This window comes from Xyrauchen texanus, chromosome 14 (assembly GCF_025860055.1).
Source record: "Xyrauchen texanus isolate HMW12.3.18 chromosome 14, RBS_HiC_50CHRs, whole genome shotgun sequence".
NCBI lineage: Eukaryota > Metazoa > Chordata > Actinopteri > Cypriniformes > Catostomidae > Xyrauchen > Xyrauchen texanus.
In genome coordinates, this window is record NC_068289.1 from 39763900 (window position 1) to 39790319 (window position 26420).

Here is a 26420-nt window from a genome sequence, read left to right on the forward strand (position 1 = left end):
TGTTATCCCAGGTGTGTGTGCCTTTTACCCCAAGTGTGTGGCCTTTTACCCCAAGTTTGTGGGCCTTTTACCCCAATGTGTGGGCCTTTTACCCCAAGTGTGTGAGACTTTTACCTCAATTGTGTGAGACTTTTACCCCAATTGTGTGAGACTTTTACCCCAAGTGTGTGAGACTTTTACCCCAATTGTGTGGGCCTTTTACCCCAAGTTTGTGGGCCTTTTACCCCAATGTGTGAGACTTTTACCCCAATTGTGTGAGACTTTTACCCCAATTGTGTGGGCCTTTTACCCCAATTGTGTGGGCCTTTTACCCTAAGTGCATGGCCTTTTACCCCAAGTGTGTGGGCCTTTTACCCCAAGTGTGTGAGACTTTTACCCCAATTGTGTGGGACTTTTACCCCAATTGTGTGGGCCTTTTACCCCAAGTGTGTGGGCCTTTTACCCCAAGTGCGTGGCCTTTTACCCCAAGTGTCCTTATTTTGCAACCTGTTAGCAACATACTTCTTGTTTGATGTGTGACTGTATAATTTATGTTGTAGAACAAAACATGAAAAGTTTCTTCAAGCAATTTTAACCACACATCTTATTTTACTCAGAATACAAAAATTGCCATTATAAAAACTGATTGGAAATTCCTAATATTTTTCTGGGTTTTCACCTTTAAACTGACATTATATTTGAACCGCTCTATTAAGGCATTCATAATTTCACCTATACACAGAAAAAACATTTAAAGAAGTTTTACGCAATTTACTAAATATATTTGTAAACATAAATTGTGAAGTAGCTGTATGCATCTATCGCTCTCTAGTTATTATCGGTATCAGCATTGGTCACTGAAAATCCATTATCGGTCGGCCTATAGTTATGAATTGGAATAGATCATTAAACAATGTATTTTTTGCACAGAGACAGTCGATGCACATCTTGAAATAGTTGTTACTGCATTGAAACAAACCGAACTACCCATGATCCTCAAGGCCTTTGAGAAAAGCTGCTCTCTCATCATAATGCTAAAAAGTCTGAACATTTGCTCAAGGCAGTGTGAGTTTGCTCAGCTCTGACATGAACATTCTCAGACACTTCATGCCAAAGTCAATTTGATTTCCTACAGAGTTGCTCATGATTCCCCACTGAGAAAACAGTGGTGTGACTGAAACATGGACTGCTATCACACAGGAACATTTTTTAATAAGCGTCATGAGATGAGAATTCCACCTCATTAGTGTGATTGTGTAAAAACAGCGGTACAGGTGCAAAACGCTCCAGCATTGCATTCGATGAGGTTCGGTTGATGCATCATTAAATTTAAATCATTTGGAACTGTGCATCCTGACTGTTTGAGGAAAAACAATAAATAATGAATAATAAATAAATAAATGAAGATGTGGACTAGACAGCCTTCAAATTATTAAAGTGGATAAGGTCTTTTTTAGATTTGAAATTTCATAATTTATTTACAGTTATGACTTTTTACAGGAACTGTAGCTCTGAGCTCGTGAAGACGCCGCGTAGAGTTAAGAGCTGTCAGATACAGTGCATTGCAAGTCTGAGATCACTAGTGAAAATACTGATATATTGCATACTTTTTTATTTTAATGCATATTTTCTACAAATTTAAAATTATGAGCATAACAATAATAAAATGATCAAATGATTTAAGAGCGGCAAAATGTCTTTTTTTAAAAAATCATTTTAGGTGCAGTGACGAGTTTAAATCTTGTAATACAGACCTTTAAAATCTAAGAGGATTAACTCATGGATTAACTAAATTATTATTACCAAAACAAGCTTAAGATGAAGCCTACGCAGAGGATTTTGTAAACTCAAAGTCTAGTTTAGACTTTGAATACAGTACTGGTAAATTACCAGGAGTATGTAAAAATGCATTATTATTCATTTATTACGTCATTGTATGTTTATAACAATTTTATGTACATTTGCAAAAACGTCCAAAAACAAAAACCATAAGTGTCCCAGCAATTGAGCCGTTCCCTTCACTCTTAAACTACTTATACTCCGATCAGCCACAACATTGTATAGGTCAATATTGTGTAGGTCCCCCTCGTGCCACCAAAACAGCGCCAACCCGCGTCTGAGAATAGAATTCAGACACACTATTCATGTCTCTACAATTGTACAGAGGGGTTATCTGAGATACCGTAGACTTTGTCAGTTTGAACCAGTCTGGCCATTCTCCATTGACCTCATCAACAAGACGTTTCTGTCCACAGAACTGCCGCTCACTGGATGTTTTTTGTTTTTGGCACCATTGGGAGTAAATTCTAGAGACTGTTGTGCCGGAAAACCCCAGAAATACTCAAACCAGCCCGTCTGGCACCAACAATCATGTCACGGTCCAAATCACTGAGATAAATGTTTTTTTTTCCCCCATTCTGATGGTTGATGTGAACATTAACTGAAGCTCCTGACCCGTATCTGCATGATTTTATACACTTCTGCCACACGATTGGCTGATTAGATAATGGCATGGATGATTGTTGGTGTCAGACGGGCTGGTTTGGCCAGACTTTGAACTGATAAAGTCTGCGGTAACTCAGATAACCACTCTGTAGAATAGAATAGAATTGGCGCTGTTTTGGCGGCACGAGGGGGATCTACACAATATTGGGCAGGTGCTTTAATGTTGTGACTGATCGGTGTATATTTGTACATATCTGTATATTTTGCAATGAACGTAAAATATTTTGCGACTATACTTAAAATTAATAGTTTTACACATTTCCATTGGTTTTTATTCAATGACATCATTCACAAAGCTTCATGGGATTGTAGTTTGTGCCCTCATAAAAGACGGTAAGTACACAGTCTTGTATCTTTGTTTTTATATCCAATTTTCAAACACTTGCGGGCGTATTCGAAAAGCTATGTGGGTGGTGGTGGCGTAGTGGGCTAAAGTACATAACTGGTAATCAGAAGGTTGCTGGTTCGATCCCCACAGCCACCACCATTGCGTCCTTGAGCAAGACACTTAACTCCAGGTTGCTCCGGGGGGATTGTCCCTGTAATAAGTGCTCTGTAAGTGCCAAATGCATAAATGTAAATGTAAAACACATTTCAAACACGACATCTGTCTTCCATTGTTTGGCCAAACAGATAGCATAGCCCCAATGACACTGGACTAGCTAATATTGTTATGTGTGTTGTAACTGATTGGATCACAAAACAAGAATGAAGACACGTGGTTGGAGGCGAGGGGTTGAAAAATAAGATGGATTGGAGACATGGAGAAAAGTTATTATATATTTTTTTTTATGAAAGATTACGAAGATAACATTTGTTTTTAATTGGAATAATGAGGACTGAAAAATCATGCACTATAACACCAGGAACATGCATTAAGAAAGTAAATAGGGTGAATTTTGATTTATTGGCAGACAGTGGGCCATATGGAAAACAAGACCTTTACACTAGACGCAGTGTACGAGCCGCCCACCAGCGGCAGGGCATTATGACCCTGCAGACCACCCGACAGCCCTGATAGTTGTAAGGCCACTGCCCAGTACCACCGAGTGGTTCACAAACCCTCTGGCAGTGGGTATGACTACGCTGGCATTCTGAACAGCAGATCCCAAGATGGTCCAACATGGGATCAAAGGTCATGCCCTCCTCACCCCCCTGACTTTGCTGGTGAGAGAGAGAAAACAGACAAAAGGTCATTACACACACTGTGCAATCTGTGATGGCATGGCATGATACAACTGAACCTACTGAAGTAAACAAGAATGTTGCACTGCCAGTTTTAGAATATGCTCATAAATCTTTGTGATATATTTCAGTCTTTTCACAATGTTTAGGTGTACTTTAAGAACTGGACACATTGATGAACTCGATGCAAAACAGATTGCTGTCAACTGTAGGCTTGTTCAATAATAGTGTAACGGTATGTGTTAACTTCACTCCCCTGACCTCAAGAGGTGCGCTAGTGACTGACGCTAGGGGCTGTAGCCTTTAGCCTCCTCATTAGCATGCCTGCCTCCCATGCTTGAGACCCCGGTTTCAATCCCGCTTGGAGCAGGTCGAGCAGAACCGGTTACATTGGTGCCGTGACCCTTTACACGGTCAACAGATGGGAGTGAGGTTTAGGGGGGGAGTGTAACAGGAGTCAGTTGGTATGTGATAGCTGTGCACAGGGCTGGGCTGGAAATCCGGCATACCGGACATTTTCCCGATGGGCCGATGTAATTTTGGGCCGATCAGGTGTGGAATGGCCATTGGGAGAACTGAGCGGGCCGGTGGTTCGGCCGTGATAAGCAACAATGAGCCGCCGTGTTATGCAGAACTGGCCACAAAACAGCACAGCGAGAAGGACAGGGAACACCCCCTGGTCAGCAGTTGGGCCAGTTGTCATATAAAATCCCGGGCCGATTTCTCTCCCCAGTCCAGCCCTGGCTGTACGGTATCTGTAAACCTCACTACCCTGACCTCAAGAGGCGCACTAGTGACTGACGCTAGGGGCTTTAGCCTCCACATTAGCACGCCTGCCTCCCATGCTGGAGACCCCGGTTTGAATCCCGCCTGGAGGGGGTCGAGCAGGACCGGTTACAATGTGAAAATAAACAAACAATTAATTGAGTTTAATATTGAGTTCTTAATGCACTTTTTGTGTTGCCTAATCAAAACTTTATTCGTCTGCCACAATAATGCAATTTATATTCAAACTGAATTACAAACCATATCATATATTTATTATAGACATTATATTTCTAAATATTTGAATTATCGTGCATTATTTATATGAATTATCTTTATTTGGGGATCATTCTCAGCAAAAAAATCAACAGAATCTGTGGCATAATGTTGATTTCCACAAATTCCACAAAACGAATTTCGACTCGTCCGTCCTTTTTGTTCAAACCATCAGATAGCCCCACCCCCAACTCACACCATTGGCTGTGTAAAAGATGTTGGGGCGGGCCTAAACGGGTCGCTCCAAACGAACAGGAATTTTTATAGCCCCACAGAGACACAGTGATTACAGTTTTCAAGAAAATGAACCTATGAATGCTTACTTAGTCGTCTCTGCATATTGAAAGACACATACTCCATCTTTAACCTGTTTTGAACATGGAATATTCCTTTAACGCTCTCCTACTCGCTAGTCTCGAGACAAGGAAGGATCATGAAACGAGTCTTCAGTATACTCGATGGCCAAATAAATCTCATTAATATCATTGTGATATCCACAATGTTGTTTACTGTAATATTGCCAGCAAAATCACAAAGCATATATCGTCATAATTCGATATATTGGCCAGACCAAATGCATGTACTGTTGCTTTAATACTGAATGCATTCCTCACGTGATAAGGGTTTTCGGGGTTATAAGCGGGTCCTGGTGACTCCGTCGGCGCATCTTCCTCCTCTTTGACTGGTTTTGCCTTATTTTTGCGTCTCGACTGTCTTTGGTTTGATTCCCTTTCCGACTGTCGTCTCACCCGTGTCACATGTCTTCTCTTCCGTAGTGCTTCAAAAACAGCAGAGACAGATAATGTGACATTAAACACGCTTAACAGACACTGAGCATATTAACATACTGCTTTTAGTATTCCTTCAGGATGTAGCATTTATATAATCTAATCTTGTGATGTAGGTGTATTTAATGGAAATATGAAATACCCCTTGGTGTGGCAGGGTGCTGCCAGTAAACCGGAAGATCTCCACAGAATCGCAGTATTTCAGGGCTTAGAAAACTCTGGTCCTTCAAAGGTTCTTCAGATGGATTCAGAGAATCCACATCAGGCTTTACTGTCATAATGTCTTCCTCCTGATGTTGATAATTAAAGCATAGTTGTGATTTCACACACATTCAACAGAGAAGTTTCTGGACACAATCACAATCACATTTGTCTTGATAAAAAGCACAATGATAATGAACTGTGTATACTCAGATGAATACATATGGAGCATGATGTACATGCAAATGCATTACACTGAGAAACATATGGCATGCATAGTTTATTAACAATACTTAAGTGTGTTCATTAGAATGGTGCATCTGGCTTGAGCAAAATCTGTGAAGGTAAAATGATTATGGCAATCATATATCATAGATTATTCTCACGGCATCCTCACCTCAGAAACTTTGTATCTGACTGGTGACATGATGTAGCACTTCTCTCCTCCAGGAAACTTTACGGCTGTAATGCCCTTTAAACGGAGTTAATCGAGAGTTAATTGCAATATATTTCTCAAGAAGCTCTGAAATGAGACAAACAGGTTTATCATGTACTCACAGCTTTAAAGTCACGAACTTCCATCATTTTCTGGTTGTTTTCGGAGTTAATCTCAAAGGAATCATCTTCTATCATCTTTATATCTATGTTTTTACTGTAGTAAGCACTGATCACCTGTTGACATGAAATGTGTACATCTTTATGCAGATTTATACATGCCACCCACATGATTTAATCCAGTAATTCTCAACTGGTCTCAGGTTTATGGGAGGGGGGTAATGCGCCGTCTGTGGGTGTGTTGTATACAAATTAATGAGATTTGTGGTAAACTTTGTAGAGGTCATGGTTTATTTTTTCAATTATTATTATTATTATTATTATTATGTTTAGACTATATTTACAATTGTATTTAGGATTTTTTATTATTATTGGTATTTATCATAGACTGTAAAAAAAGATGGCCGACGCCCCTTCGCTCTTTTCCATTGGTGAGAACTGAAGCTGACAGTGTCCCGATATGGCGCTGACATCTTGGGACTTGAGTCTGCGCAGTTGCGATTTCGGGACCAGACCTGCGCGGTAGTGTTTGGGAAATAAAGCCGCGAAATCAAGGCCCCGCCCTCACTCTCGCTGAATCAATCGCAAGGACACGCCCCTGCACTTTTGACTTATGACGGTGTGAAATAATTAATTATAGAAATTTCGATATTAAATTTAAAGCTCCAATCTCCTCAGTCCTCCGAAGATCCCGAAAAAAAAGTCAGTTGGTGCTTCAGTGACTACTTCGCTCAGAGAACCTGTCAATCACAGCTGTCAATCATGATGTCACAGCACCGTTTTTATAGCATCAAATAACTAAAAACAAACTTATTTTGAAAACAAACACTTGAAATGACATCAACGTGATAGAAACGACAGTAAATGACAGAAACTATCTTTGGAATAAAGATATGTGAAGTGTAATTTAATTGTTTAGTTGGTCTCACGTCCCGTTGAATAACATGGGGAGGCGGGGCTTATGACCTATACTAGGACCAGTCACCGGGGGGCGATCGAGACGTTTTGGCTTCACTTTTGAGGGCTTGTGCAGCACACTTGGTATTTATCCACCTATTGCCTTTGATGGATTTTTTATTTTCTCCCCAATCTGGAACAGCCAATTCCCAATGCGCTCCAAGTCCTCATGGTGGTGTAGTGACTCGCTTCAATCTCCGCGTCTGAGACCGCCAATACGCGCATCTTATCACGTGGCTTGTTGAGCGCGTTACCGCGGAGACGTAGTGCGTGTGAAAGCTTCACGCTATTCTCCGCGGCATCTACGCACAACTCACCACACGCCCCACCGAGAGCGAGAACCACATTATAGCGACCACGAGGAGGTTAACCCATGTGACTCTACCCTCCCTAGCAACCGGGCCAATTTGGTTGCTTAGGAGACATGACTGGAGTCACTCAGCACGCCCTGAATTCGAACTCGCGACTCCAGGTGTGATAGTCAGCGTCAATACTCACTGAGATACCCAGACCCCCTGATTACGCATTTATGAACACTTATTAAATTAAAATCAGTAATGTAATGACAATAATGTCACCCATCAAAACAAGGTAAAAGTACATTTTTTTAATTATAAATTTAATTAAGAGTGAAAAGTACCCACCTTTAATTATAAATGGTAAATGGTCTGCACTTATATAGCGCCTTTTTTTACTTAGCGGTATTCAAAGCGCTTTATTCACCCATTCACACACACACACACACACACACACACACACACACACACACACACACACACACACACACACACACACACACACACACACACACACACACACACCCACACCAATGACAGCAGAGCTGCCATGCAAGGTGCTAGCCTGGCATTGGGAGCAACTTGGGGTTCAGTGTCTTGCCCAAGGACATTTCGGCATGTGGAGTCATGTGGGCCGGGAGTCAAACCGCCAACCCTGCGATTATTGGCCGACCCGCTCTACCACCTGAGCCACGGCCGCTCGTAATTATACTTTTTTTTTTTTTTTAAAGTTACTCAAGTAACTGTAACACAGTAAATGTAGCATATTACTACCCACCTCTGCCGACCAAAATGTATTTCTTTTGGGGAATTGTTGTCTAAATGAATAAAAAAATAAATGTCTCAATGTTTGAGTTTAAGGACATTTTGATGTGCTTTTGAATGACTTTAGGGACTGTGTTGGGTCTTCAATCTTGGTCCTGAAGCAAAACCAACTGAGAGCCACTGTTTTAATCCATATTCATTTCACAGCATGATCGTTTTTACATTATATATTGCATTGGAGGAATTGCTGTACAGAAGATATTTTCTTGAGGTCATTTTTGTAGCTCTTTGGCAATGACGCGTGCTAGTTTGTTTGCAGTGACTGTGACTCCAGAGTCAACACTGCATGGTTGCAGTTTAGTACACAGAGCTCTTTGTTTGCAGTCTTTAACCTGGTGGAATTTTTTCCACCCGAGGTGTTAGAAATCAATGCGGACTGATGACTGCAAATGCCAACATTGCAACTTTGTAATTTAAACATTTTCCCTGCATAGAAAGTCTTGCATGTTTGCTTTAACGTATTGCAGCATTGCATCAGAATTCAGTTTTTACAGTGTTATTGGCAAAGTTGGATTATATAAATCCAAGGATTTCTTACTAAGGTTTCCTTTTTTTTCATCAGTAATTAAAATCAAAGTGGTGGGAAAAAATGCAGTGCACTTTGATTTTACTTTGAAAAAGGCAGCAATGCAACTTTACAATTTAAATGGGTTCATATTTTTAGTGCAGAATTTGATAGACAGTCCCAAGGGAGATATTTATGTGTAGATAGTAGTTTGGGGAAAACTGCATCATACTGTTGAACAGGTGCACTAATTTTGATCTAAAATAGCTTTGACAACTGTGCTGGTGTAAGAGATGGTACATACTTCTTTTTCTGTGACTTTCCACAGGTAAAAAGCTCCGATGCCTCCGAACAGCAGCAGTACAGCTCCAGCGATGAAGGCTGCGATCGCTGTCCTCTTGAGTCGATTGTACCCTCGGGGCTTCACACACATTATATCACTGTAAGCCTGATTGGACACATACTGTATTGTTACAATATAGAAATACAGTAAAGTCAGTCTAGTAGACTTCTAATGTAAAGTTGCGTAATGTTTTCTCCCTGCAGTGCTATCTTTAAACACTGCACAATTTTTTTGGTCTTAATCGGGACTTTTGCCGACTTTTGTTTTACAGAAAAAACCTCTTTAAAAGGAGATACATTTCCTTTTATTTATTTTAGTCTTGTTTCAAGCTGAACCCTCCACACATAACTTATTTTGTAAAAAGAAAAAGCCAGAAAAATAAACTTTAATTTAATATTCTCTGAAAACAAGTCTTGACGTGCAATTTTGCTTCTTAAGTAAATGCATCTTATTTTAAAGAAGTTGAGATATTTTTACTGGAAAACAAGGCAAAAATACTGATTAAGAAAAATATTTTTTCTTTACCTCAAGAGGAACCTTTTCTGACGTTTCCTCCATCATGGTGTTCTCGGTCTTCTCCCAGAAATGCTTCTGGATTCTCTGTAGCTTCTGAACAGTTTTTAGCATGCATGTGACAGGAGGAAAATGTCCGAAAAAAAAAAAAAAGTTCCCGGTGAAACTAAACTCTAGTGCCAAGATTGGAATCCATGGAATTTCCTTTGCCCTGTGAAAACATAGAGGTACTGCTTAGACTGCTCCATTCATACTAGTCCACACATTGTAGGGGTTTCAGGTAAATCTGGTCCATTTTAACATATCAGTGTGAAAAAAGCAGCCCAATTTAACTAAATGTACTCTACTTGTTTCTAATGGGAAGCTTTTGAGAACCCTGTCTCATGAGAAGTTGTAAGAATAGTAAAAGATGGCAAAATTGTTTGTTCATAAATAAAACTAGTTTGTTAATTCAGAGAATTGGATTCTACTGTTGTGTACAATGACAGAAATAGAAACATCTGGATTTTGAAGAATGCTCTGACGATTCATCATAAGAAACAATTACACAGTATGACATATGGCATATTCTAGAAAAGTATTTTTCGACATTAAACAGATTTTAGTAACATTAGACAAACTATGAAAGTAAATTGTTAAAAAAAAAAAAAAAAAAAGGATTTTTTTTATGAATCATATTTGATACATTAAGCTTTAAAGGTCATAATCCTCCTGATAGACTTTACTTGTGACTTTTTGATTGTGGTGGATGACCTGGACTGAGATGAGGCTGACCTTAATGAGGCCAGAAATTAATTTAATGTAGGTAGTTATGTGAGTTTTTCTACAGAGGTAAATATTGGGGTATTATCAGAGGACTCTCTGGGATTTTCAGAGATATCAAATGTTTGAGAGTTTGGCCATGACAACTTCCTCTCCTTGGGCTATAAATATGCATTGATATTTATCACAGTATCAAATACAATATGAATAAAATATAATTTTTTCAATAAACAATTTTCATCACATGTATTTTATGCACCAAACACGATATTGACATTTAAAAAAAGGGAAATTGTTAAAATGTTTTCGCTGGGTCTCATGAACGTATGGTAAGATGACGTCATAATAGCTTATAATGTCAAATAATGAGATCATTATAATGACAGAGCAAAATACACTTTAAATATATCTTATACAATGTTTATGTCAGAATGATCAAAGCTCTGATTAGTTTTATAGTGTGCATGAATGTAATATAATGATGATTGAGAGATATTCCTCAGAAGTCTGTTGTATCAGATTTGATTCATGGATTTCAAAGGGGATTTTCAATATAATAATATACAACATTTGAACCAAGCACAAGTTGCTTATATTCAGCAAATCCTCATTTTAAAACATCAGTAACAATATAATCATTAGTCACTTTTACTTTATTAAAATAATCTGTCATTTATCCCAACATAAGAGTCACTTTTCACACAAGCCATTTTAAATAGATCGATATAAACATTGAAACCACATTTATTTCACAAATAACCACTAGATGGTGCCGTAAACATGTGAAACTTACATGCTATAGGTCGTTTGGCTCGTTAGCCTGAACAGAGAGTGATACAGGAGCGTCAAACTTTGTGTATATGATACATATAGAGTTATAGGTTTGACCCATAACCAAAACCTAAAGCTAACATAACCTAAAGTGTAATATCATACCCAAACCCAAAATCATGGTTAGGTTTAAAGAGGGAAATCACTGTATATTGCATCAGTCTTTTTTATTGCATAATGAATAACAAAATTTGTTCACAGATGTTTTCTTATATTAAAAGAAAATATTGGACATCCCACATGCAGTTTATTGTTCAACCAAAACCCCTTTTAGACTTTTAACCGTAGACAAGTCCGAAAAAACACAAGAGACTCTTATTATGAAAAGACAGACATTTGACTCTGTTACAGTGATCTTATTTAAGTATTTACCAAATGCAGAAATGCAGATACAGATGAACCGCTTGTATATATTTCCCCAGGTTTAATGAGCAATAAGGTTTATTATTATTCACAAGATATGAAGTTGGAGACACAATGCATGTGCAGATGAGACACGCTTCCATTTAGTCTTATTTTTCTTTGTGAACACGTTCCCCAGTCATTACCAGTGCTCCCGGCCATGGAAGCCGTTTCCCAGTCGCTACCAGCATTCACGGTCACGGAGGCCACACAGCCTGTCCATTTCCCTGTGGCCATCAAGTCCGTCCAGGTCCCTGAGGCTGTCGACGACCCTGTCCAGTTCCCTGTGACCGTCGACAAGTCCACCCAGTCCCCTGTGACCGTTGACGATCCTGTCCAGCCACCAGTTACCTTCGAGTCTGTCCTATTCCCTGTGATCGTCGACCAGCCTTCCAATAATTTCTCAGACACAATCTACCAGTCTGTTGCTCAGCCCAGTAACCAGCACCTGCCATACACCAGCTACCTGAAACTTCCTCCCTGACCTGTACCCTTCTGCCAGGCCGCCTGAACTCGCCCCCCTACCTGTACCCTCCTCCCAGGCCGCCTGACACCACCCCTAACATGGAGCCACATCCTGAAAAACATACATTTAATTTAGTGTGTCCAAAATTGTATATCAAAGATACAAAACACAGTCGATATTTCTGTAACTTGTTTTATTTCTCATAGTTTTATGCCTTAAAAAAAGAAAAGCTTGTTCAAGTAAATGTGGTTATCACAGACATAAAAGTGATAATTAAAAAAAAAAGAAAATGCCATTTAATGTGTGCGAAACAGTTACAAGCAAATTACAAGCATAAACACATTATAATCATCAAAAACATGCTATGAACAAAAAACAATACTGTTAAAAATATATTTTGCATATATAAAAACATTAAAACCCTCAATACAATACAGTTGAAGATAAAAGTATGTACAGCAACACCATTATATAACAATATGCCAATCACATTGAGGTATCAGGCATCTGTAAATCCCCCAGGACTGTTTGTTGTGATTGGTTGTGTGGAATGTGTGAACACTTGGATATGGATATTTTCAGAGTCTTGTCTCCGCTCTGATTGTGGCGAGCAGATGTGAATGTAATCGTATTGAGTCTGCTGATCCTCTGTGAGGCTTTGCAAGGCTGCGGTTCTGGCCGCGTGGGTCTCATAACTGCTCCTCTGAAGCGTGCCCTGTGAGGACGGCCGTGTCCTTGAGAAGGTCAATAGATGTCTGGTATTACTGTTCCCACTGGTTCTGCTTACAGATGGGCTCCAACATCTGTCTGAGTGGCCGAGGATTCTGCACTCGCTGGTACAGGCCCACAGACCTGCAAAAAATCACATAGCTGTAAAGCTTTCTCTGCACGTTTGGCAACTATACAGGCATATATCAGGCAGATCAGATGGAAACAATGACAAATTCGGAAAAAAAAGGATAACAATAGATATTATGTTTTGTAATACAGACAGACAGATAGATATAGTATATATCTAACATGCCTTACGTCCAACATTACATAACAAAATAACAGTTCATATTCCATTTAGATTTGAGCATTACGGAAATCATTACTGCTCGTCAGCAAAATCCATTCAGTAAACACTCCTCAGACTGATGTACAGTGTAAGTGTTTTTAATTCACTATATTCTGCGCTGCAGAACACACTGAAGTCTATGAAGTGAGTGATATTTATACGAGTAAAGGGTCATCACATGACTCGCATCAGCTCTGCAGAATACATTGAAGTCTATGAAGTGAGTGATATTTATACGAGTAAAGGGTCATCACATGACTCACATCAGCACTGCAGAACACACTGAAGTCTATGAAGTGAGTGATATTTATACGAGTAAAGGGTCATCACATGACTCGTGTCAGTGCTGCAGAATACATTGAAGTCTATGAAGTGAGTGATATTTATACGTGTAAAGGGTCATCACATGACTCATGTCAGCGCTGCAGAATACATTGAAGTCTATGAAGTGAGTGATATTTATACAGTAAAGGGTCATCACATGACTCATGTCAGCTGCAGAATACATTGAAGTCTATGAAGTGAGTGATATTTATACGAGTAAAGGGTCATCACATGACTCATGTCAGCGCTGCAGAATACATTGAAGTCTATGAAGTGAGTGATATTTATACTGAGTAAAGGGTCATCACATGACTCATGTCAGCCTGCAGAATACATTGAAGTCTATGAAGTGAGTGATATTTATCACGAGTAAAGGGTCATCACATGACTCATGTCAGCCTGCAGAATACATTGAAGTCTATGAAGTGAGTGATATTTATACGAGTAAAGGGTCATCACATGACTCAGCGTCAGCACTGCAGAATACATTGAAGTCTATGAAGTGAGTGATATTTATACGAGTAAAGGGTCATCACATGACTCGTGTCAGCTCTGCAGAATACATTGAAGTCTATGAAGTGAGTGATATTTATCACGAGTAAAGGGTCATCACATGACTCATGTCAGCTCTGCAGAATACATTGAAGTCTATGAAGTGAGTGATATTTATACTGAGTAAAGGGTCATCACATGACTCAGCCAGCACTGCAGAATACATTGAAGTCTATGAAGTGAGTGATATTTATCACGAGTAAAGGGTCATCACATGACTCGTGTCAGCACTGCAGAATACATTGAAGTCTATGAAGTGAGTGATATTTATCACGAGTAAAGGGTCATCACATGACTCGCGTCAGCACTGCAGAATACATTGAAGTCTATGAAGTGAGTGATATTTATACGAGTAAAGGGTCATCACATGACTCGCGTCAGCCTGCAGAATACATTGAAGTCTATGAAGTGAGTGATATTTATCACGAGTAAAGGGTCATCACATGACTCGCGTCAGCTCTGCAGAATACATTGAAGTCTATGAAGTGAGTGATATTTATCACGAGTAAAGGGTCATCACATGACTCGCGTCAGCTCTGCAGAATACATTGAAGTCTATGAAGTGAGTGATATTTATACGTGTAAAGGGTCATCACATGACTCGCGTCAGCGCTGCAGAATACATTGAAGTCTATGAAGAGAGTGATATTTATACGAGTAAAGGGTCATCACATGACTCATGTCAGCGCTGCAGAATACATTGAAGTCTATGAAGTGAGTGATATTTATACGAGTAAAGGGTCATCACATGACTCGCGCCAGCACTGCAGAATACATTGAAGTCTATGAAGTGAGGGATATTTATACGAGTAAAGGGTCATCACATGACTCGTGTCAGCACTGCAGAATACATTGAAGTCTATGAAGTGAGGGATATTTATACGAGTAAAGGGTCATCACATGACTCGCGCCAGCACTGCAGAATACATTGAAGTCTATGAAGTGAGTGATATTTATACGAGTAAAGGGTCATCACATGACTCGCGTCAGTGCTGCAGAATACTACCCCCATGCAGGACGGGACTCAACAGGTAGTGGTGGGGTGGTGGAGGTTGCCATGTTGGCACACTGAAACAGAAATGTGATTGTGAGCAGACTTATAAAGCAATGGATAGCTAGGGGTTACCCCGCTAATGGTGCGATGATGTACAGCTGCTAGTCTTCCAGCTAGAACTACGCTGTGCTTACATTTATTGAACTAATTTAAATTCACCAAGAAAACGCTTAGACCTTAACATAAACGAGTCGTTTTATTACTTTCTGCTATCAAAGCAACTGCAAGTTTTTTCTCTCTTCCAAATACATGTTTTCAATGTTTATTGTGCACACCTCACACTTTTTTATGTGGCAAACTTGTAAATCGCCCCTCTGAGACGCTTTGTGCAACTCTTGTCATGTGGACGGCGATGCGATGCTTGATGCTGGCAGTGAACAGAGCGTTAACGCCTCGACTCAACTCATGTGAAATGCATTTTACAATGATGAAAGGATATTATTGAAACGAAATGATTATTATTTGTTTATTATTGTGCTCTTTTCTGATAAAAGTCATGCTCAGCAGTTTAAATAGGCTACTGTAGGAAAATGGTACCGTAGATCTGCTTTGTGTTTATAATTCTTGTACTGAAGTCTGTAGATCTGTAGCCATGCAAGTTTTAATTAAGGAAAATGATGTTATTGAGACTTTTTTTTTTTATTGAGTTATATAACACGCTACTAAGACGGACAGACAAAATGGACAAGTTCTTGAAAAGGAAAATTATCGACGATGGTTAGCCAATGTGGGATAGTGGTGTGCCATAGAATTTTTTAGTCATAAAAAGTGTGCCGTGGCAGAACAAATGTTGGGAAACACTGCTCTAGATTCAAAAGAACTGGCTCAAAAGAGTCATTCATACGGGAATTGGTCTACACGTGTTGTGCTGTGTATTTTGGCTGTAAATTCAAAAGAACCAACTCAAGAGTGTCATTTGTTCAGGAGTCGGACTACACTGGAGGTACTGTGTGTTTCAGCTGCAGATTCTAAAAAACATGTTCAAAAGAGTCATTTGTTCAGGAATCAGACTGCACTGTGTGGTTTCACACTGTAGATTCAAAAGAACCAACTCAAAAGAGTCATTTGTTTGGGAGTCTGTTTCGTGCTGTAGATTCTAAATAACAGGTTCAAAAGAGTCATTTGTTTGGGTGTCAGGCTACACTAGAGGTACTGTGTGTTTTGGCTGCAGATTCTAAAAAACATGTTCAAAAGAGTCATTTGTTCAGGAATCAGACTGCACTGTATGCACTGTGTGTTTTCCCACTGTAGATTCAAAGAACCAACTCAAAAGAGTCATTTGTTCGGGAGTTGGACTACACAGGACTGTGTAGACAGTCAGTCCCAAAGATTGGATTAGAAAAGGTAATCAGATTTGTATTTAGTAAGAATGAATCCTCAGAGATATTATGTCCTGAAAGAGTCCTGAATCAAATGTCTTTACTGTCTTTAATGTGCATGATACATGATATGAACACTACTGAGGTCTATTAAAGGTGAATGTGATTGCACAGATCCCTTGTTTCCCAAAGAGAGCTTTCATTTATTAGCGTTTAACAAGGTTTGACTGGAAATAAATGAACACTGAACTTGAAGTTAACCAACCCAATCAACAGCTGATTAATGTGAGCACCTCTGTAGTTTAACTACAAGCAAACTCAACATTTGCTTGACTAATGCTTGTGACACCTCATCAACATGAGGATGGGGCTGTAATGTAAAATTGTCCTGACAAATGTCGGCATGACAGAAGCCTTGCTACCTGCAACAGTGTTACCTTAACAGTTTTATTTTGCCAAGTCTTACTATATCTCTACTATTTACTATTGTATTAATAACATTATTAATATTATTCCTATTATTATTCTTTCTTTTTCTAGCCCTTTCAAAGAAGTCGATAATACCTGGAGTTCTCCTACTGTTTGCGTTCCAATTCATCTCAATGGCAGTTTCTCTGCTGGCACATGCATGCTTTATGTTGCAAGTGTGCGATTTGAATTCTGCCATCTTTTTGTATATTTTTTTAACCAAAGTGTCTGAGTGTGAGTGTGCTTAACATCTCCTTTTGTGTTCTACAGAAGAAAGAAAGTCAAATAGGTTTGGAACAACATGAGGGCGGGTACATGATGACAGAATTTTATTTATTGGGTTCTAAGTATTATAAACAAAAAAGTTAAGCAAAATTACAGCCATGAGATGCTAATGCAAGATACAGAACGTTCCCGTAACATTAGCAAACAGTTCCCATTTGGTTATTTTTCTGGAAGCAATAACTAACGTTCTAGGAATGTTCTGTTTTGGTTTTATTTTTTTATAACCATAAACTAATGTTCCCAGAACACTGCAGGGAGGTTTTCATCAGAAAACTCAATAATAACTTGTACAGAATATTCTGGAACAACATGAGGGTGAGTAAATGGTGACATGATTGTATTTTAGGGGTTTTAAGTATAGGATTTGTAGTGCTATTCTGGACACCTCTAGTAAGTTTCATTTTTGTATTTTGGCTCTTTTTCATCTTTTTCAGTTTGGTAAAGGACATTGAACTGGGGCTAATAGCTGCCAGCATGCAAGAAAACCTGCCGGTACTGTGACGTAATTTGCATGTTAATTTATGATGCATACCAGCTCACTTCTAGCACAGGTCCGATGTCATTGTCTTTGTTAATAAAGTGAGACAAATGTATTGATTTTCTCACAAATACTTCATGACCTAAGAAAAAATGGATATACTGTAATCTACTGTAATCTTTATCATCAGCCATATTCCATTGTTTGTTGTTGAGCATTCATTGCCATTGAGTTTCATTACAAACCTCTGAAACTTTTATGTTTACAGTAATATCATAATATAAATGTCATTCAGTTTACTGTAAATATTATGCATATCCTGCAGCACACTTATACTGGACTAATGAGAGTCTTTGATCAACTTTTGTGGCATACAACTCCATGATCTATCTAATATTTTCCTAAAAAGGAGATTTTCCTTTTCCTTCCAAATAAAAAACTTCAAATGAAGTTAAATGGCTAATGAACCATTAACTCTTTAATGTCTGAATGTGTGTGTGTGTGTTTTTTTTTATTATATTTCCTGTTTTCAGTGGAATAGCCAAAATTAAAGGCATATAACTCGACAAAAAAAAAAAAAAAGAGGGTCAAATGTTTGGTATCAAATGTTTATCATTGTAAAGAAAACTTTTCTCCTGTTTAAATGATATTGATTATGATACATTCTGCGTCTCTCAGCCTAAGAATCTGCTGAAAATTCACAAAACATTTAGCCACAAATTGTCTTTTGTTCTTATTTTTCATATTTGACATTATGTATCTGGGTGTAAAGGTGGCTCCAAAAAACTGCTTTTGTTTTGTTCCCAATCAGGTCAATTGAGAAAAACATTATGTTGATATGACAAAGCAATCAAAAGTTATAACATTACAAATATAATTGATCATAGTGTCCAAAAACATCTCCAAACAAATAAAAGATAATAACTGTACTTAAGAACTAATTACACATGCAAACACAACAATGACTAAAGGTTTGCATAGCATGCAGACATGATTTTAGTCATGAGATTTCACAGAATGAGTTTCATTCTGTGTCATTTGAGTCATCATTGAGTCTGTGTCGTGTATTTGGTGCCATCTCCTGGTGGTCATATGTAACATTGTGCTTCATGTGGATTATCTAATGATCTATACATCTGATTATCTTGTGTGTGGACTCGATTGAAAGATAATCACCTCCTCTATGTAACGTTATGTTATCTTCAGTTTATTTTACGTGAAGTTGTAAGCAAAAATGCGGCGTATAAGCAACACCAACATAATTGTTAAAGACATATATTTAGCTATTACTCGCTATATTTGTGTCCGTGAGTAAAACAAATAGGCTAGTTGTATTCTACTCCATGAGATCTTTCCAACAACATATGTCACATGGCTATTTATTATTAGTTTGATGTTTTTACTGATTGCAATAATATCTTTATAAACTGATTGATACATTTTTACATAAATTATAAATTTACTTCTGATTTGTCTGCAGATTTTAAAGAACTTCTTCAGTTTTGGTCATAATGTCTGTATATTTTTATTACGTGGCCCACTGGCGGGCCCATTCAAGCATAAAGGGTTAATGAGAGGGTGAATCAGATGAGTTAATTCTAACCTTTATATGAAGTGTAGTCTTTTTTGATGCCTTCACTGATATCAGAATCGCTGTCATTGACATCACTGTCACCTTTCCCACTGTCCTTGCCGCTTATCTGTGGGTCTCTGACTGCTATCGTCATCATGGAGTTGCCTTTCCATATGGTGATTGGTCGAGCGTTCTCTTTGCCATAACCAGGCAGAGTGGAATATCCCTGTGAAAACAGAAAACATTATATGCAATAGTTTTAAGGATAGGGAAATGATCTTTGATTAAAAGGTGTAAGGACACATTAAGAGTACCAAAACATAACGGCAATGCTCTATAAGTTTGAAAAGTAATGCACAAGAATCCACAAACACCATAAACGGCACAATACACTCTCAAGGGCTTTTCAAACATTTTTACTTTTCATTGCAGTATTTGCTTTAACTGTGCATCTTTATACACGTGTCATACGGAGCATTGCATTGCATCTTGCTGTTTTTTAGCATCTTGCGCCATGAGCGTGTATTTTTAAAATGCTGTGTAAAGCTAAAGGGGTCATGTCATACAAATTCTATTATTCAGTTTTTCCTCTGAGGTCAACTTAATTTAGTAAACATCATCATTTAGTTATTTATTATTTAAATTAATTAAATGTATGCCTTTAATTAATGCCTTTAAGATGAGCTGGCAGAGATACAGCACCACATGTTTTCATCTGTCGGATATTGAGGGAGTTTACAATCAGACCTTTTTGCAGTTTGATATTAATTAGGGCTGTCGATTTAACGCATTAATTCAGTGCGATATATTACATCAAAATAACATGTTATGCAATCAATCATGCCCCGGGACTGTAATAAGGAAGATTCCTGATTAATTTAAGCTTTGAGTACCAGCTGTTTTCATCAGGGGGCAGTAAGCGCAACTCGCTGTATAGGCAACGTGCAGCTTATCCAGAGAACAAACCAACCGTTCAGCTGACCGCACAACATGAGGACACGTTCTTGTATTCAAACACAGCTTGATGGAGCACAAATCAAAACTTAGGGATCTCCAGACAAGTATTAAACTACATTTAACTTCACACAGCGACTTTAAAATGGCACGTTTATGACGCAACGCAACCAAAGTGAGACAAGCATCCGTCTGACGCAGGTGTACATTGACGGGTCCTTAGACAAGCCCTCATGATAAATACATCTTGGACTGATTGATGAATTCAATTGCAAAATGTATTGCTATGAACTGGAGGCCAATGATTGGCTGATGTTCAATAATATACAAATAAACAATATATTGACTTCTAAAGCCACTTTTTGTTTTGTCTTATCAATGCTGAACTGCTCTGCAACAATACCGTAATGCATTTGATCTATTAATAATTATTTCATCATAATATATTGAATTATTGTTATTTAATGGGCTTTTCTCTTGCCGATGCTTTCATTGTAGACAGCCTCAAGCAGTTGCATCTCCTCAATGGATGCGTTTGGTGTACACAAGGTGTTTTAAAAGCGCAACTCGAGACACCTGCGTTCTGTTATAGGCTTTGCATTGCACTGCGTCTAACTTATATTTATAGCACAAGGATGCGTTCGGTGTGAAAGGCACCAAATCTTCTTAGGAAATGTGTCTTGAGACCAGGGGCGGATTTAGGCATGGGCGACATGGGCAGTCACCCAGGGCGACATCTTGCAGGGGGGCGGCACGGAACCACCCTCCCCCCACAACTTTGAGGCTGCGGTGGCACAAGGTCAACAACTTTGGGTGCATCCTCATTTAGAATCACATAATTAATATTCATGAGTCGCCACTTTGTGACATCACAAACAGTTCCCACCAGTTTTTAAAACAAAGTGATGTGCACTTACATCTATTTCTCCCGCCACATTCCTGTATTTGTTCTTGAAGGTCATTGGGGTTTCGTTGAAAACTTCAGCTGTCGCCTGCACACTGTTGTGTAGTTTCTCAGGAGTGTTAATGACAGTTGTGGAGTGAAAGTTGTGTGCATCGAACACATTGGCAGTCTGGTTGGAGATCATTGAGACAGCGTTGGTCTCTTTAGCGTAAGGAATATCCGCTGCGTCACGAAGTTCCTCGGCACGTCTCTTTTTGCGACTTTTGCATAATATGTAGGATAAAATAGCCAAGAAAAGCACTGAAGAACTAGTCAGCGCAACGATTAAAATCAGAGTCCATCGCTTAGGTTCATCCTCCTCTCTTTCATCATAGAAATTGCCGTTTGAAGGCGCAGACTCGGTTATTGTGAAGTGGATCGTGGCTGTTGAAGTGAGTGACGGGTGCCCGTTGTCGTTGACCGTCACTAATACTTTCCATATATCATATGCATCGTAAGCAATTTTGCTGTTGATATAGATCTCTCCCGTATTCGGATCGATTGCAAAGCCGAGATCAGCTCCGTCGTAAAGTTTATATGTGAGTTCAGCGTTCAATCCGGCGTCCGAATCTTGTGCCGTGATTCGGGTGACGATATAAGCGGGTGGCGCGTCTCTGGGCAGCTGTATGTCGGCTGAACCATTGTTCAAGGGCGGCTGAGTTATACGGGGGGCGTTGTCATTCTGATCAACTATATTGATTATGAGAATGGCATTGTTATGAAGCTGTGGCCATCCTCTATCAGTGGCCTGGATGCGCAAATTGAGCCTTTTCGTGACCTCATAGTTGAAACTTTGGAGCGCGTAAACGTTACCCGCTTGATTCATAATGGCAAATTTGGAGACGCTGTTTGTGTCCGTGTCGAAAAGCTCATATGTTATCTCTCCATTCAGCCCCGAATCCTGATCGCTGGCTAATACAGTTGTAATGTAGGTTCCCGGTAATTTGTTTTCCTCTATGAACCCCTCATAAATCTTTGCGCTGAACACCGGGGCATTGTCGTTGACGTCTGTGAGCCGTATCATAAAATGGGTTAGCGTGCGTAACGGTGGCGCGCCGAAATCCTCAGCCACCACAGTGAGATTATACTCCGGGATCTTTTCTCTGTCGAGGGGGTCCATTGTGACTATTGTGTAACTGCCTTCATACGCCCCTTTGAGTTTGAAGTTGCCGTGCCCACCGTTCAGAGTGCAGCTCACCTGCCCGTTCGCACCAGTGTCCTTGTCCTTGATGCTGATTAACGCGACCAGGATATCTGGACCTGTAGCTTCATTGACGTGCGCAACGCCATCTATTACCGATGTTATAGGTGTGATGATTATTTCAGGGGGATTGTCGTTCACGTCTATAATGTTTATGATGATTTTGCACACTGAGGGGACCGAATTTTGCCCTAAATCTGTCGCCTGCGCACTGATTTCATATGTAGTCTCGTCCTCATAATCAACATGGCTCTGTAAAATCAAACGTCCTGTGTTGTATTCCAGTCTGAATAGTTGTCGCATCTTTGTGGTCACCTGTTTGGCCAATTCGTACACAACCTGTCCACTGAGTCCCTCATCTGGATCAATGGCGTTTAAATGCAACACCAAGGATTCAACGGGGGTGTCCTCTGGTAATTCGACAGAGTAGTGGGTTTGTTCAAAAACAGGACTGTTGTCATTGGCGTCCTTTACTTTCACGGTGACATTAGTGGCCCCGCTTTTCGGAGGATGTCCTCCGTCAGTCGCCACGAGCTTTAGTGCGTAAAACGCGCGCGTTTCTCGGTCCAGCTCTTTAATGACCACCAGCTCCGCATATTTAACCCCATCCACTCGTGTTGCGACATCAATGCCAAAGTGAGTGTTTTCAGTGATTTGGTAGGTTTGGATAGAGTTCGAGCCCACGTCGGCGTCTTCAGCGGCGTCCAGAGCGATGCGCGTCCCCAGCGCCGCGCTCTCGGAGATCTCGATGGTGCACTCGCTGCGCGGAAACTCCGGCGAGTGGTCGTTCACGTCCAATACTTCCACCTCGACGTGAAAAAGCTCGAATTGCTCAGCGGACACGAAAGCGACATCAAAAGTGATTAGGCACCGGGGGTTGCGCTTGCAGATTCGCTCGCGGTCAATGCGTTCTTCGACTGTAAGCCTCCCGTCGCTTTCTCTAAATCGGATAAAGGAGCCGGTGGATGGGCTCATCAGCTTAAACCTGATGCTCGGGAACGTTCTCCGCGTTTTTTCCGGCGTCCAGGTGACATTGCTGGCTAGTGTTCCAATGACCGTAGGCGGACGGACCTCCTCGTATATTTTATATCTCACCGTTCGTTCCTCGGACACAACCTCTGACACAAGCGAAATGCAAATGAGTGTAATTCCAAGTATCCGTACGAATAAAAGTACCTGCTCCATTTTCAGCACTAATATTTAGCGTTTGCCGTTTCTAAAAGACCTGTGCGCACCGGACGCGTCTGTTGTTCTTGGAGAGTCGTTTCTAGTCTTGCTACTCATCAGGTTCTCAAAACTGAAGCGCGAGTCACTTGTTCTACGTGAGCAGAGTCTTCTCTGCACCCCCTCCCGTGACAGACACCAATAACGAGACTTCTAATTCACATGAATGTCTAGTGAGCAGACACAAGGCTCTGATGCATGTTTGAATAGAAATCTGACATTGTGTTAGAATGACCTGTCATTTTACTGTCCTCGGAGATAAACATTTACACCACCATATTTACATCTCACCAGAGGTTCAACAGAACTTCGTATGCATTCCAGTTATGATTCCAAAATTTGACATTTCAAGTACTGTTTAATTAGGATCACTTTCTGTAAATGTTTTTTATTAATGACAATTTTAGGGTTTATAGATTATCGGTAACTTAATTAAAACGAGTAAGAATGGTAAAAACGTAAAGTTGAGTAAACTTTTTTTATAAATTTTTTACAGATTGAAATAACTATTAGTAGGTACAGTGTATCATGAGCTGTGGGATACAGAAGTAGGCTAGAAGCATTTTTGTACTTGATAATTTTGAGCTAGTAGTACTCGAAGCAAAAGTTTAAAGAACTTACATTTTTGAGTTATGATTCCAAAATGTGACATTTAAGACCACTTAAATGTTTTTAATTAATGACAACTTTAGGATTTAGAGAATAATGGTAACCCACCCACCCATCCATCCATCCATCCAACCACCCACCCACCCATCCAACCAACCAACCACCCACCCATGCAACCAACCACCCATCCATCCATCCATCCATCCATCCATCCATCCATCCATCCATCCATCCATCCAACCACCCACCCATCCATCCAACCAACCACACACACCACCCATCCATCCATCCATCCATCCATCCATCCATCCATCCATCCATCCATCCATCCATCCATCCATCCATCCATCCATCCATCCATCCATCCATCCATCCATCCATCCATCCAGCCAGCCAGCCAGCCAGCCAGCCAGCCAGCCAGCCAACCAACCACACCCACCCACCCACCCATCCACCCATCCATCCATCCATCCATCCATCCACTCACCATCAATCCATCCATGGCCTAATTATGGATCTCACTACAAAGCACAACTGTAAATTAGCCATAATTTATTCATCTTTAATCTAAATCCAGATCTTTCCCACTGGGTAAAAGGCTCTAGACTGAAGCTGGGATTTTACAGAGAAGCTGGGTCTCATTTTACTCAATTGTTAAACTGTTGTGTGAAGAGCTTCTAAATATTTCATGAATTTAGAGTTTATCATCATACCTATCTCCAGTAAAAAATGTTCCAAACATTGATATTTCACAGATGATATTTCACAGAAGGAATTACATTTCTTTGGAAGTTCAGGGCAATCTTTTGCACCTTCAAATGAATCCATGCAGCTGAAAGAGGTTTTTGTGAGGGAAAAAAATGCTGTGCAACTGTTTGAGGGGAGATAGGGACTCCAAATTTATAGTCTGCTCACAGACATAATTCCATTTTTAATAGGATTCTAAATGCATTTGGTTTCAGGGGATATCTTTTTGCATTTTCAAGTTTGCTAATCATACCCGTCTTCGACACGCTTCAAGAAATGGCACGGAAGTCGACACATAAAGCTCAGAATGGGCCTCATAAAGGTTTAGAATCGCAATCGAATTATACGACACCAATGCCCCCAGTCGCCTGATTAGTGTTCTGGTCGGAGATCTTTTTCTAAGATTCCTCCTGGACAGAACGTCTGTCTCTCAGGGACACAGAGCCTTTTATGAACTGCATTAAGATTTGCAATATTTGGGAAGAATCCTAGGAGAACTGTTTGTGCCAGTCTTTAACTCGGGCTCTGATGAGTACACTGAGAAACAAGACAGAAAGACAAATGTTGGAGTGTTATCAGTAAATGACTTTTGCTTTATGAACTGTTCTTTAAAAACATTATGTTTGATGAATTGGAATGTACTTTAACCCCGATTAATTGCATAAAATTCTACAAAAAAGGCTCTTTTTTTTTAATCCCCCCAAATAATGGTAAATGGTCTGCACTTACATAGCGCTTATTTTTTTTAAACTTAGCAGTATTCAGATTGCTTTACACTGCGTCTCATTCACCCATTCACACCAATGACTGCAGAGCTGTCATGATAAGGTGCTAGCCTGCCATTGGGAGCAACTTGGGGTTCAGTGTCTTACCCAAGGACACTTCGGCATGTGGAGTCATGTGGGCCGTTGAACCACCAACCCTGTGATTAGCAGCCGACCCGCTCTACCACCTGATCCACAGTATGTATGGATGTATGTATGTATGGATAGATGGGTTGGTGGCTGGATGGATGAATGGCTGGATGGATGAATGGATAGATGGGTTGGTGGCTGGATGGATGGCTGGATGGCTGGATGGCTGGATGGATGGATGGATGAATGGCTGGATGGCTGGCTGGATGGATGGATGAATGGATGGATGGATGGATGTATAGATGGGTGGGTGGCTGGATGGATGTATGTATGTATGTATGGATAGATGGGTTGGTGGCTGGATGGATGGATGGGTGGATGGAAGGGTGGATGGATGGATGGATGGATGGATGGATGGATGGCTGGCTGGATGGATGGGTGGATGGATGTATGGATGTTTGTATGGATAGATGGGTGGATAATAGATGGATGGATGGAAGGATGGATGAATGGCTGGATGGGTGGCTGGATGGGTGGGTGGATGGATGGATGTATGAATGGGTAGATGGATGGATGCATGTATGGATGGGTGGATGGATGGATGGATGGATGGATGGGTGG

General features: G+C 40.1%; 2 protein-coding genes across 2 annotated transcripts; both read right to left on the minus strand.

The window, feature by feature from the left end:
• Positions 1 to 3251: 3251 nt before the first annotated feature.
• cnmd (chondromodulin) lies at positions 3252 to 9858 on the minus strand. The gene is made up of 7 exons (XM_052143210.1): positions 9706 to 9858; positions 9142 to 9285; positions 6258 to 6371; positions 6097 to 6171; positions 5641 to 5788; positions 5325 to 5488; positions 3252 to 3648 (listed from the first exon to the last, which is right to left on the minus strand). Exons 1-7 carry the CDS (start codon positions 9805 to 9807, stop codon positions 3427 to 3429), a joined length of 969 nt encoding a protein of 322 aa, XP_051999170.1. The 5' UTR covers positions 9808 to 9858; the 3' UTR covers positions 3252 to 3426.
• Positions 9859 to 12615: 2757 nt separating this feature from the next.
• On the minus strand, positions 12616 to 23550 carry LOC127654624 (protocadherin-8-like). The gene is made up of 3 exons (XM_052141851.1): positions 21139 to 23550; positions 19298 to 19493; positions 12616 to 13006 (listed from the first exon to the last, which is right to left on the minus strand). Exons 1-3 carry the CDS (start codon positions 23548 to 23550, stop codon positions 12654 to 12656), a joined length of 2961 nt encoding a protein of 986 aa, XP_051997811.1. The 3' UTR covers positions 12616 to 12653.
• Between the last annotated feature and the right edge of the window lie 2870 nt (positions 23551 to 26420).

Bases quoted from the DNA above. Each gene is read 5' to 3' on its own strand.
- LOC127654624 (XM_052141851.1), bottom strand. From the start codon at position 23,550: ATGGAGCAGGTACTTTTATTCGTACGGATACTTGGAATTACACTCATT. The intron at 19,494-21,138 runs GTAAGTGCACAT...CTGTTTTCACAG, and splicing joins ATGTGGCGGGAGAAATAGAT to GGATATTCCACTCTGCCTGG. The intron at 13,007-19,297 runs GTTAGAATTAAC...GATTTTTTGCAG, and splicing joins AGACTACACTTCATATAAAG to GTCTGTGGGCCTGTACCAGC.
- cnmd (XM_052143210.1), bottom strand. From the start codon at position 9,807: ATGCTAAAAACTGTTCAGAAGCTACAGAGAATCCAGAAGCATTTCTGG. The intron at 6,172-6,257 runs GTGAGTACATGA...CTCCGTTTAAAG, and splicing joins AAGTTCGTGACTTTAAAGCT to GGCATTACAGCCGTAAAGTT. The intron at 3,649-5,324 runs GTGAGGAATGCA...CTCTCTCACCAG, and splicing joins ACCCCGAAAACCCTTATCAC to CAAAGTCAGGGGGGTGAGGA.